The sequence below is a fragment of the Antechinus flavipes genome, chromosome 1 (assembly GCF_016432865.1).
Source record: "Antechinus flavipes isolate AdamAnt ecotype Samford, QLD, Australia chromosome 1, AdamAnt_v2, whole genome shotgun sequence".
Lineage (NCBI taxonomy): Eukaryota > Metazoa > Chordata > Mammalia > Dasyuromorphia > Dasyuridae > Antechinus > Antechinus flavipes.
The window spans coordinates 80,518,003-80,536,003 of record NC_067398.1 but is presented as its reverse complement, the minus strand read 5'-3'; the positions used below and the strand labels follow the sequence as shown (position 1 = coordinate 80,536,003).

Here is an 18,001-nt window from a genome sequence, read left to right as displayed (position 1 = left end):
AAATCAGATCAGTTTCTGATGCTACTCCTTCTCCTTCCTTCAAGATGACCTTTTTCTGCCCCAGAATCTGAACTCAGTCTTCTAAATCTCCAGGTACTACTGGACCAAGAATGACTTATTCATCCGTGCAGTCAATGCTGAATTCATCTATGGCTATGAGTACCTGGGCAATAGCGGGCGCCTGGTGATTACCCCGCTGACAGACAGGTAAAGGAGGCCTCTATTGGCCCCCCTCTCTTGAGCAGTAACTACCCGGCTGCTTTTTTGCTGGCTTTCTCTCTATCTCAGAGGTTTCACCTCACTTTCTATAACACCTTGGTTCCTAGAAACCTGGCTTATAGGAGATGCTAGTGTCAGCTGGATCTAGTGAAGCCGGTGGCTAATAGGAGCTGGGGTGCGGAGTGAATGATTTCTAGCTTGGGGAACAGGAAATAGCCAAAAGAAGAGAGGTTCCAGCTTAGTTGAGGTCAGAAACTTGATGTCCCGAGACAAACCAGAAACCAGGCAGACAGCTCAGTGGGCAGGAGACAGGAATCACCACCAGAAATCCACAGCAGTGCTCCCGAGGAGGTCTGGTGGGTTGTAGAGGGCTGAAACTCCACAAAGGTGTGCTTGAATCAATGAGAGCTTAAGGCTAATTACCTATTCCTGTGAGAGAATGACTCTAGTAGCATGTTTGGATAAATGTCTCTTCTTGGTGCTGGCTGAATGTTGGTGTTAAGATAATGAGGGGCAAGGATTGGAGGGTAGAGGGACAGAGGGCAGAGGCACTTGGCAGCAGGACCAGGAGGAGAGAAGTTGGTGACTGGACTCCAGAATCCAGGATTTTGCTTGCTTGCCTCCTTCACTTCTCCCCTTAAAGACCAAGGACTCCTGACTCTGGCTGACCCCAAGGCCCTCCAGGGAGCTAGTCCATATTTTACAGCGGGTGGAATGTGTTGGCTTCCAGGGGTCTGGTGTTAGATGCAAGGATCCAAAGTAGAGAGAATGATCTTGGGGAATGTGTTCTAGGATGCCAGACTGGACCTTGTCCTTGAGGGACTCCCATTTAGCACAAGAGCCTCCGTGCCATCGCCACTTTCAGGCTGATTCTGTAAATCAGCAGGACAGTAGATGTCTCTTTCCCGAGCTGGAGAGCCTGATTCCAAGCTCTTGCGGGTCTTGTCTTTCGTCAGTCTAGTGATGGAGTTGGGTCAGATGGTCTCTGAGTGTGGGCCAATTTGGGCCCTCTGAGTGGCCTAGCCATGAATGGCCAGGAATGAGCCAGGACAGAGAGCTTTGGGGGCCTAAGCCCGTGTGCAGGCCTCGAGGAGCAGGAATGGCGGCTTGGAGCCGTGCTCAATGTGTACTGCATTTCCACTGAGTGCTGTCAGAGGCAAATTGCTGAAGCTCTCTGAGACCCACCTTTTACTTCTGAGAGGAGGTACAGATGGGAAAGGTGGGCAGCATACCCTGCAAACCTCAGTGTTCTCCCCCCACGTCACCTGATTATTCTTTGCTCTTTCCTTCCTGTAGGTGTTATCTGACTCTAACTGGGGCCTTGCACCTCAAATTTGGGGGCGCTCCTGCTGGCCCGGCAGGGACTGGGAAGACAGAAACAACCAAGGACCTGGGGAAAGCCTTGGCCATCCAGACAGTGGTGTTCAACTGCTCTGACCAGCTTGACTTCATGGCCATGGGCAAGTTCTTCAAAGGTCTCGCTAGGTGAGAGTCCCATTTTGGAGGAGTAGGGGGAGAAGCCCCCGGGAGGTGTGCCCCTTAGAGCTTTGGCTGAGGAGGCTGAGGAGTTTTGTCCCAGTGAAGCAGAAACAGCAGCCAGAGAAGGAGACATTGCAGGAGGGGAAGGGCAGAGGGCAGGAGGGAGGAGACTTCTGAAGGGTCGCACCTTCCCTCACTCGAGGAGCTGTCCCCCAGAAAAGAGATAAGACATGTCCTGGTGGACTGATGGGTGGGAACTCAGCGCTATCCCCTGCTTGCTTGTCTTCGAGTCCAGAGAGGCCACAGAGGGCTCGATGTTCCTCTGGATTTTTTCCAACTGAGATTCTGGGACTCTTTCCTTTGGATCGATGCCCATGACGTGTGTATAAAAGACAGCATGATTGGTCCCAGGGCTGTTGCCACGGCTGAAGGATGAGGAAAGGCTGACCCCTTGTCCTGCTTCCTGGCCCAGCACATGAGAGAGTGTGGAACCCCACTGGGATGTGCCATTGTTCTAGATCGCTGGGTCTCGTCTGCATCGCACTTGTAATTGTGGCTTTAAATTCCCAGGCTCTGGGGATACAAAGATGGAAAAGAAACTCCTCCAGTGAGGAGGAGGAAGTAGCGGAAGACAGACCTAGCCCCAGATAGTTGTCTAGAACTAGCCTGTACTAGGCTGTGTGGAGGAAAGTGGGAGCCAGGCTGTGGATGGCCCGGCCAACTCCTCCGCCCCCCGCCACTAGCTCAGTTATAGGTAAATAGGAACCATGAGAAAAAGGCTACATGTATTTTTCATGCAACCTTCTTAAGGTTTGCAAAGCGCTTCCCATCTGCTGTCTCCTTTGATCCCTACAACAACCCTGTGAGGTGGATGCTCTTGTTATTCCCATTTCACAGATGAGGAAGCTGAGGCTGAGAGGGGCTGAGGGGCTAGTGTCTGAGACAGCTCTGAACTCACCTCTCCCTGTAGCCGAGTGACCCCTGTCATGTGCCCGCCAGCTGACCCCGGCTTTCTTAGTTGGTAGCTGTGTGAGGGGCAGCAAGTGCCCGGATAGCAGTCAGGGCTGAAGCTGAGGAGACCTCAGTCCCACTCTGGCTGGGCTACCCCGGGCAAGTCACCTGGCTCTGCTTGCCAGAGTATCCTCCTCTGTAAAATGAGCTGGAGATGGACATGGCACTTCCCTCTAGGATCTCAGCCAAGATGCCCTCAAAGGGGGTCCTGAAGGGTCAGGCAGGACCAAAACAATGAAGAGGGGAGAACTGGACAAGAGAGCCAGAGGACACTTGGTGGTCAGGGACAGAACTCCAGCCCTGCCAAGCAAGTGGAAGCATGGCCCTGCCGACCCTGACTGCAGGGAGCACCAGACTGGGGGCACTGTCATTAGAAACATCCCCCCACACAGGAGGGACTGGTTCTGGGCCCAGCCATGGGGAGCCCAGACTCCCCACCCTCCCTGAGGGACAGATCGCTGTCCTGGGCCTCTGGGAGAGCCCCCAGGGAAGCTCTCGGACCCAGCGGAGGTTCTGGCTCCTGTCCCTCCTGTCCCTGCAGAGAAGGGAAGAAAGGCGCGCTTGGGGCCAGGGTGTGGGGGTAGAGAGAGCGGAGCTGGGCGGCCAAAGGGAGGGCAGCTTTCTCAGCACCTGCTTTCTTTCCTGGGACCCTGCACCAGCAGCAAACAGCGTGGTGTCCCCTAGTTGGCAAGAAGAGTCAGTCACAACAGAAGTGTGGGGCTGGTCTTCGGGGCTGCGCCCTCCTCCCCGGCCTGCGCCCTCCAACCCGGCCTGCGCCCTCCATCCCAGCCTGAGCCCTCCTCCCTAGCCTGTGCCCTCCTCCCAGGCCTGCACCCTCCATCCCGGCCTGCACCCTCCTCCCAGGCCTGTGCCCGCCTCCCAGGCTCTCGGTCTTCCCCACTCCTCTTTGTTGTCTCTTGCCCCCAGTTGTGAGCATTTCTCCTCAGAGCTCTGGTCAGAGAGAGTTGGCGGGGACCTGAGTTTGGATGCTGGCAGGGTGTGGAGAGAGAGTCTGGGCTGGGGAAGAGCTGGCAAGAGCCGGTCTGCAGCTGTGGCCGAGGAGTGCGCGGGCCGCGGGGAACGAGGTCCCAGGCCGGGTGGTGGAGGGGCGGCGGCACAGTCCCACCCAGGGAGCACTGGGGGCTCTCCACTGGAGACTGGTTTAGGAGAGGGGTTTCAGAGGCTGGCTGGGAGGTCTTGTTGCAGAAAAGGGCGCGGTTTCTCTTTGTACAAAGACTGGGCATCGGCTCCATGGCTTCCTGGCCCGGCTGGGGGGAGTTTGGTGCCCCAGGCCACAGAACTCAGTAACTATAGAGTAAATCCCTGGTCAGCCTGTACTCCCGGGTGGATAGGGCGAGGGGCAGGAGATACAGAGCTGGGCTAGGAGCCGCCCAGGGATGGAGGCGCATCCTGGTGGCAGGCTCTATCCTGGGGCACAGAACTGCAGCAGAGCCCTCCGCGACAGGGCAGTCCCATCTGCCCGAGCTGAGCTGGGGGACGGGGGGGGGTGGCAGACTCAGGGTAGGGACACTGCCCTGACCAGGCTCACTCTGCACTTAGCTCCGGGGCGTGGGCCTGCTTTGATGAGTTTAACCGCATCGACGTGGAGGTGCTGTCTGTGGTGGCTCAGCAGATCACGACCATTCAGAAGGCTCAGCAGCAGAGAGTGAGTAGGGGTGCCCTTGGAGAAGACCCCTCACTGCATCTTACAGCCTCTTGTCTCTGGGGGTTACTGGAAACCTCTTTATTTACAGACACCCCAGCTCTCGACTCCCCCGGCACTCCCTTCTCAGTGAAATTGTCTTAAAAGGGGAATTCGGCTTATTGGCTCACGTGCCCGTCCTGCAGACGTTGTCGGGCACCCCTGGGTGTCCCGTGCCGTGTGGGGCAGTCCGAGTAGTTGTGGGAGCAGGAGCAGGGGACAATTTTCAGGCAGAGAGCTTGCCTAAAGGGGCTCCTACATTTTTCTGCTGGTGCATTTGGAGCGTCTATATCAGCACAGAAGTGTTTAAATTGTTTAGGGAATCTGAGTATCTCGGAATTACCCTCTGAGGGTCTGTGGGAAGAGGCTTGGGAGGAAGCGGTCACACAGAACGGTGGGAGGATGGCGGGTGTCGGGTCACTTGCCAGGGAGTGACCTTGGTCCCTGGCAGATGAGCGGGCTTCTCGGAAGCCTTTCTAAGGGCCTTCCCCAGGAAGGCTGAGTGTGCTCTCTTTGTAGGTAGATCGCTTCATGTTTGAGGGAGTTGAAATCCCTCTCGTTCCCTCATGCGCCGTGTTCATCACTATGAATCCAGGCTATGCCGGGCGCACTGAGTTACCGGACAACTTGAAGGTAAGTCCCGTGAGTGCTGGTGCCCCGGAGGCAGTGGGCTTCCCCTCCATGCTGTGCCCTGGCAGGCTCTGTGGGCCGGGAGGAGGCACCTCTTCTCTGGATCAGTTCCCCATTTATTTAGTGGGGAATCACGTCAATAATGATAGTGTCCTTGGTGATCTCATGGGCTTTATATAGCAAGAGAATGGATTTGAGGGTAATTCAAAAAGCATGTTATGACTCACTCGCTCAGCCTTCCTGCTCATATCTCTTCCTAATTGGCTTTCCCTGTTGGTATTTATGGATTAAAATTCAACACAATTTCCTTCTACAGATATTTATTTATTAAGGATCTCTGCTGAGCACAGAGACAAGAATGAAACTTTTGCCATCAAAGAGTTTGTTATATTCCACACGTGGGGATGCAGGGTGGATTTAAGTAAACAAACACAAAGTATCCACAGAACTACTACTAGTAGGTCAGAGTGCTAGTAATTCGGGGAAATCGAGAAATCAAGAAAGGTCTTGAGTCGGCAATCCTGGGGTGTGTGCTGAGCATTGAAGGAATCCGATGGGACATAAGAGGAGAGAGTATTTCAGATGAGAGGACCCACGTGGGGAGTGGACTTGAGACATAAGATGCAATGTCTTGTACAGGGAACAGCTGTATTTGGGTTAAAAAAGAAGTTTTATGGAGGAGATGAACATGAAATAACACTGGGAAGGGAAGGTAGGATGCAGATGGGAAGAACTCTCAGTACATCAGGCTGATGATTTGTACCTTACTCTGGAGGCAATTAGGAAGCTAGAAAAGATTTTTTGCTGCGTGATCAAGTTGCTTCACCCCATGTGCCTCAGTTTCCTAATCTATAAAATGAATCAGAGAAGTAAATCGCCAGCCACTCCAGTATCATTGCTGAGAAAACCCCAAATGAGGTCAAAATGTCAGTTGTGACTGAAATGACTGAACAGCCATGAAAATAGTTTTTGAGCAGGAATATTAATTTAGCAGCAGGGTGAAAGAGGAGTGAAATTAGGAAGCTATTACCACTAGTGGAGGTGAATGGGAACCTGAGCTGTGGAAGAACTGTCTGTGTGGAGAAAATGGGGCAGATGGAAGAGAGATTAAGAGGGAGGCTCGGGCAGGCTTCTTGTCAGCTAACTGAGGGATGGGGAAGAGGTAAGAGGGACCCACGATGAGACTTGGAGCTCCTAAAGGTCACAGACTGTCTTTTGCCTTTTTTTTCAACTTCTCGTGCCAAGCACAGTGCCTGGGACACAGCAGATTCTTAATAGATGTTTAGGATGCATTGGCGTTGGATAAATGGGGATTGGAGGCATTTTCACTGGGGGCAAGCCTGCCTTTCCTTGGCATAGGCTGTGTGCAGACCCGTGTTCTTCTGACCACTCCAGCTGCTCCTCAGTAACTGCCTGGAACTCGGGTTCCAGGATCAGCAGCACCCTGGCTGCTTCCTACCTTTGCAGGCTTCCCTCGCCTTGCTCCCCTCCCCACAGGCTGGGCTGCAGCTCCATCATGACACTCCATCATGAGTAATCTCCAGGCCTCCGGCTTCTGACACACCTGCTGTCCAACGCCACTTTTTCTCCCTCCATCTGAACAGCACCTTTTTGAGCCTGGGGGCTGCTTCCTTGGGTGCCGGGCCCATGCTTGTTGATTGGGAGGGTTTGTGGCACAGGATGGGTAGCCTTAAGCTTCCTTGAAGGGCAGACCTTCCCCGGTCAGAATGGGCCTTGAGAAGAGTCACACTGCAGGCCCAGGTGTAGGATAAGCCTCTCCCCTCCTCCCCACCCCATGCTGGTGGTCTGGGCCCTGCTGGATGGGCCTGAGGGCCTGGCCCTCCTCTCTGTGCTCCCTTAGGCCCTCTTCCGCCCCGTGGCCATGATGGTCCCAGACTACACCATGATTGCCGAGATCTCCCTCTACTCCTTTGGGTTCAGCGACGCCAAGGTCCTGGCCAAGAAGATCACCACAACATTCAAGCTGTCTTCGGAGCAGCTCAGCTCGCAGGTGAGCCCGATGCCCCAGAGTGGTGAAGGGAGCCGGCCGAGGGCCTGGCTGGGCCCAGTCTCACTCCTCCAGCTGTCCCATCCAACTCTTCCCAGAGGCTGGGGGCCAAGGGGGATACCCCCACCAGAGCTCCCACAGGCCAGGGGATAAGGCTCCCAACAGGTAGGTTAGGAGGGGAACGACGGCTTCCAAAGAGAAAGCCTGAGACTGTTCTAAAGGGAAACTTCCCAAAGTAAAGCTCAGCTAAAGGTAACACAGGTGCATGGTCTAGCTTCTCAGTTCTATAGTAAATGTGATTTCATTTAACTCAGTGATCAGACTGTGTTTGAATCCCCAGCTGATGTGTCTCTGCCTGTTTTTTCCATTTTTAAAAGGTGGAACTTAAAAAAAAATCACAATATTTCCTGATATTCTCCTCTACACCTCCCACCCCCCTGCACTGAAGCCAACAATTTAACAGATCTGAAAATCAACCAAGACTGACAACTGAGAGAAAAGATACATGTTTCCTCTTCTTCCTGTAGCCAAGATTATTTATTGTACTTACTCTTGAGTCTAACTCCTTTAAATTTTGTCTTCATTTATATTATTTTAGTCATGAGATATATGGTTTTCTTGGCTCTCTTTTTTTTTTCATTTTGCATCATTTAATTCAAGTCTTCCCATTTTTCTCTTAATTCTTTTAAATTTGTCCTTTTTTACAACACAGCAACATTCTGTCATATTTATAAATCAAAAATTGTTCAGTCCTTCTGTAATCAATGGACACCTTCATACTTTGCTTCTAGTTTTTTTTTTTTCTTTCCCACTACAGAGTGTTGCTAAGAATATTTGTTTTATATCAGACTTTTATTTCAGTCTTAAATTTCTTTGGATCATGTTCTCAGAAGTAAGATTTCTGGGTCAAAGGGTATAAAGAGTGAAATGATTTAATTTAATAATTCCAAATTGTTTTAAGAAATGGCTCCACCAAATTTCCTCCTATGCCTATCTCTGTATAGCCCTGTAATGGTGATTGTTCTCAAAATCGGCCAAATAAAAATAGTATTTTATTTTTCCAATAACATGTAAAGATAGTTTTCAACATTCATCTTCATAAAATTTTGAACTCCGATATTTTCTCTTGTCCCTTCTCTCTTCCTTTCCCAAGATAGGAAGCAATTTGATATGTTATATGTACAATCATGTTAAACATCTTTTCATATTAATTGTGTTGTGAAAGCATACTCAGAACAAAAGGGGAAAATCACGAGAAAGGAAAAAAAAAACAAAAAACAAAAAAAGTGAAAATACTATGCTTTGATCTGCCTTCAGACTCCATAGTTATTTCTCTAGATGTGGACAGCATTTTCCTTCATGAGTTCCTTGGAATTGTCTTAGATCATTGCATTGCTGAGAGGAGCAAAGTCTTTCATATTTGATTATTACACAATACTGCTTTTATTGTGTATAGTGTTTTCCCGGTTCTTTTCACTTCAATTAGCAATAGATCATCTAAGTCTTTCCAGATTTTTCTGAAACCTGCTTGCTCACCATTTCTTGCACAACAATAGTATTTCATTGCATTCATATGCTACAACTTGTTCATTCCCTAATTAATGGGCATCTATTCATTTTCCAATTCTTTGCCAACACAAAATTGCTGCTATAAATATATTTGTAAATATGGGTCCTTTGCCCTTTTATGATCTTTTTTTTTGGTTACAGACTTAGTAGTAATGTTCCTGGATCAAAGGATATGCACAGTTTTATAACCCTTTGGGCATAGTTCCAAATTACTCTCTAGAATGGTTGAATCAGTGCAATGCAGTAATGTCCTAATTTTCCCACATCTTCTCCAACATTTTCCATTTTCCTTATTATATTAGCCAATTTGATAGGTTCACCTCTATGGTGGTATCTTAGAGTTCTTTTAAGTTGCATTTCTCTAATCAATAGTGATTTAGAGCATTTTTTTATGTGACTATGGATAGCTTTAATTTTTTTTTATCTAAAAACTACTTGTTCATATCCTTTGACCATTTGTTAATAAGGAAATGACTTGTATTCTTTTAAATTTGATTCTGTTCTCTATATATTTGAGAAATGAGGCCTTTAGCAGAAACATTGGCTTTAAATATTGTCTCCCAGTTTTCTGCTTTCATTCTAATCTTGGTTGCATTGGTTTTTTTATTCAAAACCTTTTAAAATTTATTGTAATAAAAATCATACATTTTATTTTTCTTAATGTTTTCTATTCTCTTCTTCATAGATCTGACAGATAAACTATTCCTTGCTCTTCTGCTTTGCTTATGGTATCATTCTTTATGTCTAAATTATGGACCCATTTTGATCTTAACTTGGTAGGGTCTGTGAGACATTGGTCTAGTTTCTGCCAAACTATTTTCCAATTTTCCCAGCAGTTTTTGTCAAATAGTCAGTTTTTATCCCAGAAGTTGGGGTCATTGGGTCTATCAAACAATACATTACTATAATCATTTACTACTGTATCTTGTGTACCTCACCTATTTCAGTGATCCACTACTGTTATTTTTTAGCCAGTTCCAAATAGTATTGATGATTGCCACTTTATAATGTAGTTTTCCATTTGGTACAGCTAGGTCACTTTCCTTGCATTTTTTTTCATTAATTGCCTTAATATTCTTGATCTTTAAGGTGAATTTTGTTATTATATTTTCTAGTTCTATAAAATAATTTTTGGTAATTGATTGATGTGACACTGAAAAAGTAGATAACTTTAGGTAGAATTGTCATTTTTATCCTATTAACTTAGTCTACCCATGAACAATTGATATTTTTCTAGTTGTTTATATATGATGCTATTTGTGTGAAAAGTTTCTTGTAATTGTGTTCATATGGTGCCTGTTTGCTTTGGCAGGTGGACTCTGATACAGTTTGTATTGTTTACAGTTATTTTAAGTGAATTTTTTGACCTATCTCTTGCTGCTGGATTTTGTTGGTAACATGCCCATTCCCTCATATGTAAAATGGGCAAGTTAGTGCTGCTGCTTCTATGACCATAAGAGATCCTCGAGATTCAACACCTTTCTTCTCATGATAATAGGATCATTATGACTTTGGGATGAGAGCTGTGAAGACCGTTATCTCGGCAGCTGGAAACCTGAAGCGGGAGAACCCAACCATGAATGAAGTAAGTGTCAGTGATGCAGGGTGGGCTGTGGGCTCTGGGGGGATGCCCCAGGAGGGAGCCAAAGAATAGGGAGACATGGACTTTGAGGTCTGGGGCTGGTGGGAGAGGGTCGGGAGGGAAGGGAGCCCCTGAGGGAACTCCATGTGGCTCTTTTGTAGGAGCTGATCTGCCTGCAGGCCATTCGGGATGTGAACGTGCCCAAGTTTCTGCAGGATGACCTCAAGCTTTTTTCGGGCATCGTCTCTGACTTGTTCCCCAACATCAAGGAGGAGAGGGTGGACTACGGTATCCTGGATGAGGCCATCCGCCATGCCTGCCTGCAGGACAATCTAAAAGATGTGGATGGTGAGTGAGCCAGCCCTGGAGGAGGGCCAGGTGCGCTGGGAAGGTGGTTGGACTGTGACTCAGGACCAGGGCTCAGGAGAGAGAGGAGGAGGTCTGGGAGGGAGGGAAGAGCCCGTGGGAACTGGGGAAGCCTCGGTGGGTGTGGGGAGACGGGAGAAGGAGACGCAGGAGAGAGCCTCGCCCACTGCGATTAGCTGAAGCTGTCCCCAGTTCTTCACACTGACATCATCCTGCCTGTATTCTAGAGCAGCTTCCCCTTTGCACGACAGCACCCAGCCTATCGGTGCCTGAGTGACTGGCAGACTGACATTGTAAGATCCGAGACTCACTACTGTAGGAGGCCTTGGATTCTATCTCATCCAATCCCATAGGAAATGAGATGGGAAAGGATTTGCCCAGAGTCACCCAAGAGACAAGTCCAAGCCAGATCCTTTGTTTCCAAGGACAGTGATCCTTGTCTTCCTTCCTCCAGGCTTTCTGACCAAGTGTATCCAACTGTATGAGACCACGGTGGTGCGCCACGGCCTCATGCTTGTAGGGCCCGCGGGCTCTGGGAAGACCAAGGTGAGGATGGCCCCTGACCGAGGACCAGAGATACATCCCATTACCCGCCCGGTCTCCTCTACTGACCATGGGTGGCAGCTCTGGCCAGAGAGAGGCTTAGTGGTGGTGTCCTGTGGTTTTAGCAGGGAGCTGGAGACCTGGCTCAGAAACTCTAGCAACCGTCCCATGATTTGAGTGCTTTGGCCGGCAAGTGAGGAGGAGTAAGGGCGGGAAGCATGGTTATCTGTGTGTTTTTAGGAGTATTTTAGTTTTCCAAATATATGGCAAAATCTTGTGTTCCAAATTTTTCTCCTTTTCCTTCTCCCCAATACATCAAGCATTTTGATATAGATTGAACATGTACAATTCTTCTAAACATACATCCATGAGCTTATAAGTGATGGGAAGTTGAAGGAGCCATTGTAGTTGTTCTGGGTACTTGGTTTCTTCTTGCAGATAACTCCTCCAAGGTCAAGGAGCAGCTCCCCAAAACCTTACTTTATTTTTTTGTGAGGCAATCAGGGGTGTGACTTGGGCAGTTAGTAAGTGTGAAGTATCTGAGGCTGGATTTGAACTCTGTTCCTCCTGGCTCTATCAGAGCTGGGGCTCTACCTGCTGCACCACCCAGCTGTCCCCAGAGCTAGAAACAGAGAGAAAGAACCTGCTAGATTGGCAACTTCCTGCCGAGCTGGGCTTACCCAGGGAATAAACCCCAACCCTGAGAGTAGTTTGCAAAAACACAGGCCTGCTGAAGGGCCAGAGAGAGCCAGTGAGTTCTGCAGTAGCGGCTCAGGAAACCAGAAATGGCTCCGGGGAGCCTGGCAGCCCCTGGAAGAAGTGCTTGGAGCTGCCTCCCCAGCCCAGCTCCCAGGCCTGGAAACCGGCCCGGCTCCTTTTCCTGGCGCATGGAGGGCCCTTAGAGTGCCTGTGGACCGGCTCTTCCCCTCCCGACGGGGAACCTGAGGCCTCCTGAGACAAGGCCCCCCTTCTGCCTGGCGGCGGCCAGACTTTCTGCTGCCTCTGTCTCCCCAGTGTTACAAGGTCTTGGCAGCTGCAATGACATCCCTGAAAGGCAAGCCTTCCATCAGCGGCGGTGTGTACGAAGCGGTCAGCTACTATATCCTCAACCCCAAGTCCATCACCATGGGTCAGCTGTACGGAGAGTTCGACTTGCTGACACATGAATGGTAAAGCTCTGGCTCCTCAATCCTTCTTGGGGTGTGGGGCCCTTTAAAAGGGCAGCTGGGCTCTCAGTGGGCTTCGTGCTCCCCAGCAAGCCCGAGCCCCCTCTCAGCAGCACTGCGAAGCTGACCCCAGGCCCAAGTTTCCTAGTTCCCCCTGCTCCTCTGCTCTTTATCCTGGTGGCCGTGCTCCGCCGCAGGACATCGAGGGTTTCCTAGTCCTGTCTTTGCTGACGTTCTCCTCGCTTTCCCAGGACTGATGGGATTTTTGCCTCCCTGATCCGGGGAGGGGCCATCTCCTCTGACAAGGACAAGAAATGGTACATGTTTGATGGCCCAGTGGATGCAGTTTGGATCGAGAACATGAACACTGTGCTGGATGACAATAAGAAGCTGTGCCTCAGCTCTGGGGAGATCATCAAGCTCACGGAGGTGCCGTCCTGGAGGAGTTGCCCACCCTGACCAAGTCTGCCCCCTGCACCCAAGTTTTCTAGGCTGATGCTCACGGAGCGCCACCCACCTTTGGGCTTGTCCCCACAGGGCTGGCGCTGGTCTCCAGGGACACCAGTTTCTCTTGGATGGTTTCCTTTTGTCCTTCTCTCTTTTTCTGTTCCTCTTCTGGCTTGCCATAGACCCTTGGAGCAGTGCAGGAGGACTAGGGAGCCCCATGGAGCCAGCCCCAAACTCAGTGTGGGCCCTGAGGATCTGCTGGGAGAAGAGTATCCTCTGTTCAGTTGCTGGGCATCTCACAGCAGTCTTCAGGCTTTAACTCTTGAGACTTCAAGTACCCTTCAAGCTGGGGCATAGTGAGCGGGGACCTGGGAGTGGGCTCTGGCTTACTGGAGAACACAAATCCCAGTGAGAGCTCAGCTGCCCTTTAAAAGGGCCCCAAACCCCATTTTACAGATAAGGAAGCTGAGGAACAAAGGGTAAAAAATGAAATTTGAGTAAATGCTGAGTCTCCCAATTGGGAGGTTACCAAGTGAAAGGATCACTAGATTTGGAGTTAGAATATCTCAGTTTGAAGCTCTGTTCTACTTCTAGGATAATGTGCTTGTTTCTGGCTTCCATTTCCAAAAGCTGAGGGAAAGCTGGATTTGACTAGACTTTGTCCTGCCCTTTGCAGAGCAGCCCTGCCTTTGCCCCACGGCCCTTCTCCATCTCTGATCCAGGGTAGCTGCTGTGCTCTTTGCAGCATGACGGGGGCCTGGCCCTCCTTGCTGCCCCCCTTCCCATTTCTTTCTAAGGTCTCTCTGGGAACCCCCTTGTGACATGGCTTCTTTTGCGTTTGTGTCGTACAGTCGATGACCATGATGTTTGAGGTCCAGGACCTGGCGGTCGCCTCTCCTGCCACTGTGTCCCGCTGCGGCATGGTTTACTTGGAGCCCAGCATCCTCGGAATCATGCCCTTCACGGAATGCTGGCTGAGGAAGATCCCCAGCTTTATAGTGCCTTTCAAGGAGAAGTATGAGAGCCTCTTCAAGAGATTTCTGGAGGTGAGTGAGGGCTCCCCAGGCAAAATCAGGCCTCCCAGAAGGCCCCCCAATGGCCTTGTCACTCCTGCTCCTGTCCCATGGCCTGGAATGACTTCCCTCCTCACCTCCACCTTTCACCTTCCTTGGACTCTTTCTGTCACACTGTCTTGGAGAGTCCTTTCTCAGCCTCCCTAGACCCCCCTCAAAAGCGGGGGCTTCTTCCCTCTGAGATCACTCGCCATTTATACTGCTTTTATCTTGCATATACCATTTCTGGTTTGCTGTCTCCCCCTAGAGAGGAAACTTCTTGACGGCAGGAGTCATGTTTTTGTCTTCCTTTGTATTTTAGCACTTATCAGGTCTTGACATAATAAATGCTTGTTGACTGACTGATATAATTGACATCTGTTGAGCATGGGAAAAACCCATTCTATAGAAAATTGCCATTTTATATACAAGGGAGAAGGTAGACTGCAGCTCAGTAAACAAAATTGGAAATTCCAAAGGTGACTGTTCCCATACAAGATTTTTGTCTGGCTTCTCAACTTGGTCTTTTCTAGGAATCTATTGAGTTTGTCCGAGGTTCAGTGAAGGAAGTGATTGCCTCCACAAACAGCAACTTGACCATGAGCCTCCTCAAGATCATGGACTGCTTCTTCAAGCCGTTTCTGCCCAAAGAGGTAGGAGTGTAGTTCTGTGGCTCACACCCCTAGGCCAAGAAGAAGGAGAGTGAGGAGCCAGCCAGCTGGTGTAGGTTATGAGACTGTGGCATTGTGGAGAACTTATAGTTTTTATTCTTAAAACAAGTTTTCCTAATCCCTTTCATCTTAATGTTGCAGTCACCTCCTACCCTAGAGACCCGGGCTCATAGGTGCCATTCAAACTGGAACTTGGGTTAGCAGTGGATGAAGGCCTTCAGAAAGAGAGAGAAAAGCATTTCATCATCAGAGTGTAGGAGTAGGGTGAAATTGGGGAGATTATCCAAGCTTGAAAGAGAGCCAGCTAGACAAAGATCTGGGCTGTCAAAGGCTAAGCTATAAAATGTTGGTCAGCAAGTTGACTAAGCTCAAGCATCAGCCACAACAGAATTTGAACTCAGGGCCCATGATTCCAGAGCCAGGGACTGTAATATACTGACTACTGGAACTCTCAAACAAAAGTTCTCCCCTCCTCTGGATCAGGCTAGATATCCTGTAATTATGCTGTTCAGTCCCATTCTAGATCGGCTGTACCCCAAGCTCTGCTCTTGATGGTGTAAGATAGGTATGTCTTTGTGGGGTGTTCAGAACGGGGCTCCTGGGTGGCAAGAATAATTATATCTGAGATTTTTGTCCACCCCTTCAGGAATCAGGAGAAGGATCTTGAATAAGTGCTTTTTCTCTAGCCTCCAAGAAGGGTACTAGACTAGAATTGCACCCATTTCCTCCTACACATATTGTTGGTCTGTGGGCTGGGATTATTTGAGGGAGTTCAACTCAAAAGGTACTTCCTTAAGAGGACAGGGTAGCCCCAAGTGTATACCTCAAATGCTGATTACATCACAAATAGCAAATAGCAAACCTATTTATCCCAGCAAACAGAAGTAACAACTAACATTTAAATAGTACTTACTATGCTTCAGGCATTGTTGTGTCCTGCTTTTTTCTAGAGCCCCCAGGCCGGGGTGACTAAAACACACCATGTGAGTGGAGAAGTGATGAGACCAGACTCCCGAGGATGGTGGAAAAATGGAGTCTGTTTATTTCAAGGACTGTCCCCTTTTATACCTTAATATCCTTATGTAACCAAAACAACACTAGGCATGTGCCCAGAATACACTGCGCACCTGGGACCACATAAACAACTTGCTGTTGTATGTAGTTTGCCACCAGGTATCATTATGCCTCAATCTCCACACAGGTTGTCACTGCCCCTCCCCGCCCCCCATCCCCTGCCCCTTCTCTGGAAGGCTGAGAGCCCTTAGGGGAGATGAGGAGCCGAACCAGACATTGTCAGCAGATTCCCTCTGGGCTGAAGGGTCTAAATACCTCACCCAGAGGTTCCCTCTACTACAAGGCATTAATCAAAAAAGTCATACAGATTGAAATACATCAGAAAATACACAATAATGGATAAGCTTTTCCCTGGGAATTGGATGAGATCTCAATTCAAATTAAAAGAGACTAGTCTTTGATCTCACCAAAGTGGGAAAGTCTCCAAAGTTTCTAGGGAGTCAAGCTGGAAATCACAGACACATCCTCCAACATGAGTACAGTTTCTGAAGTCTTTCTCTCTCCCCCAAATACATACATGAATGCACAATGTCCCAAACAGGAATGAAAGCCTAGTTATGTAGGAAGAGGTTTTTTCTATGTTGGATGACAGGCTGAGCATGTTATTGTTCTTATTACATGTAATTTTTATTGCATCATGATGTGAAAAGGATGTGTTTAATATTTCTGCCTTTCTGCATTTGATTGTGAGGAGGCCTTAATACAATTTTTATGTATGTGCCATGTACTGCTGAGAAAAAGGCATATTTCTCTCTTTCCCCATTCAGTTTTCTCCAGAGGTCCATCTTAACTTTTATAAAATTCTAGTCGCCTTATTAACATTTTTTTTGGTTTATTTTTAAATAAACTAGATTTATCTAATTCTGAGAGGGGGAGGGTGAAGTCTGGCACTAGTATAGTTTTTCTATTTCTTCCTATAACTGATTTAACCTCTCTAAGAGTTTGGATGTTTTATCATTTGGTGCATATATGTTTAGTCTTGATATCACTTCATAGTCTATGGTATTTTTTAGAAAGAGGTAATTTCTTGTCTTTTTAAATTAGAGTCTATTTTTAATTTTGCTTTTGCTTTGAGATTAGGATTACTACCCCTGCTTTTTTTTTTTTTACTTCATCTGAAATAATATATTATGCTCCAGTCTTTTACCTTTATCTTGTATTTATCTTTCTGATTCAAGTGTGTTTCTTGTAAATAACATCTTGCAGAATTCTGGTTTTTAATTCACTCTGCTATCTACTACCATTTTATGTCAGAGTTTATTCCATTCGCCATTCACAGCTATGATTACTGTATTTCCCTCCATCCTATTTTTCCCTTTGTTTATACTTTTCTGTCTCCTTTTACCTTGTTCCTGTTCACCAGTGTTTTGCTTCTGCCTCCTTCAGTCAGTCCCCTTTCCACTTTTCTTTTTCCTTTCACCTGCTACTTCCTTATAGAGTAAGATAAGTTCCTATACTCAAGTGAATGTATATATTATTCCCTCTTTGAGTCAAATCCAAGAAGAGTAACATTCAAACAATGCTCCCTCTCTCAATCTCTCCTTTCCCTCTACTATAATAGGTCTTTTGCCCCCTTGATGTGATGTAATTTACCCTATTCTGCTTTCCCTTTCCTCTTCTCCCAGTACAATTCTTTTTTTTCTACCCTCCAATTTTTTTTATATCATCACATCAAAATCAATTGATACCCACACCCTCTGTGTATTTATACTCCATATAACTGCCCTCATAAAGCTCTCAAGAGTTACAAGTATCATTTTTCTGTATAAGGATGTAAACAGTTGAAGAACATAATTTTTTTTCTTTCCAGTTTACTTTTTTATGCTTGAATATTGTTTTTGAAGATACAGTTTTCTGTTCAGCTTTGGTCTCTTCATCAGGAAAATTTAAACATCTCCTATTTCATTGAATATCCATCTTTTTCCCTGAAAGATTGTGTTCAGTTTTGCTGGGTAGTTGACTCTTAGTTGTAATGTAGAAGCTTCTAAGTCTTGTGTAATCCTGACTGTGACTCTTTGATGTTGTGTTTTCTCCTTGATGTGATAATTTTGGAATTTGGCTATTTTCATTTTGGGGTCTCATTCAGTAGATGATCAGTGGATTCTTTCAGTGACTATTTTACCCTTTGGTTCTACGCTATATGGTAGTTTTCATTGATAATTTCTTAAAAGATGCTATCCAAGCTCTTTTTTTGATCATGGTTTTCAGGTAGTCCAATAATTCTTAAATTATCTCTCTTGAATCTATTTTCCAGGTGAATTGTTTTTCTAAAGAAGGATTTTATAATTTCTTCTATTTTTCATTCTTTTGATTTATTTTGACTGATTCTTGATGTCTCATAGAGTCATTAGTTTCCATTTGCTAGACAGACCCCTGAAGAGGCTGTGATCAGAACCTTCAGATCCAGAAGTAGAATCCAGTGAAAGAGAGGTTAGCACGTGAACTCAGGGGACTCAAGTGAGACCAATCAGGGTTGACCATC

General features: G+C 47.5%; 1 protein-coding gene across 1 annotated transcript in view; it reads left to right on the top strand.

The window, feature by feature from the left end:
• Positions 1-18,001, top strand: part of DNAH1 (dynein axonemal heavy chain 1) — a 148,268-nt gene that overhangs the window by 72,588 nt on the left and 57,679 nt on the right. The window contains exons 28-39 of the mRNA XM_051985319.1: positions 94-207; positions 1,516-1,704; positions 4,270-4,375; positions 4,931-5,044; positions 6,903-7,052; positions 10,117-10,203; positions 10,362-10,548; positions 11,021-11,112; positions 12,124-12,278; positions 12,527-12,704; positions 13,574-13,768; positions 14,308-14,427. Coding sequence (XP_051841279.1) covers positions 94-207; positions 1,516-1,704; positions 4,270-4,375; positions 4,931-5,044; positions 6,903-7,052; positions 10,117-10,203; positions 10,362-10,548; positions 11,021-11,112; positions 12,124-12,278; positions 12,527-12,704; positions 13,574-13,768; positions 14,308-14,427 — 1,687 coding nt within the window. The remainder of the gene's footprint in view (positions 1-93; positions 208-1,515; positions 1,705-4,269; positions 4,376-4,930; positions 5,045-6,902; positions 7,053-10,116; positions 10,204-10,361; positions 10,549-11,020; positions 11,113-12,123; positions 12,279-12,526; positions 12,705-13,573; positions 13,769-14,307; positions 14,428-18,001) is intronic.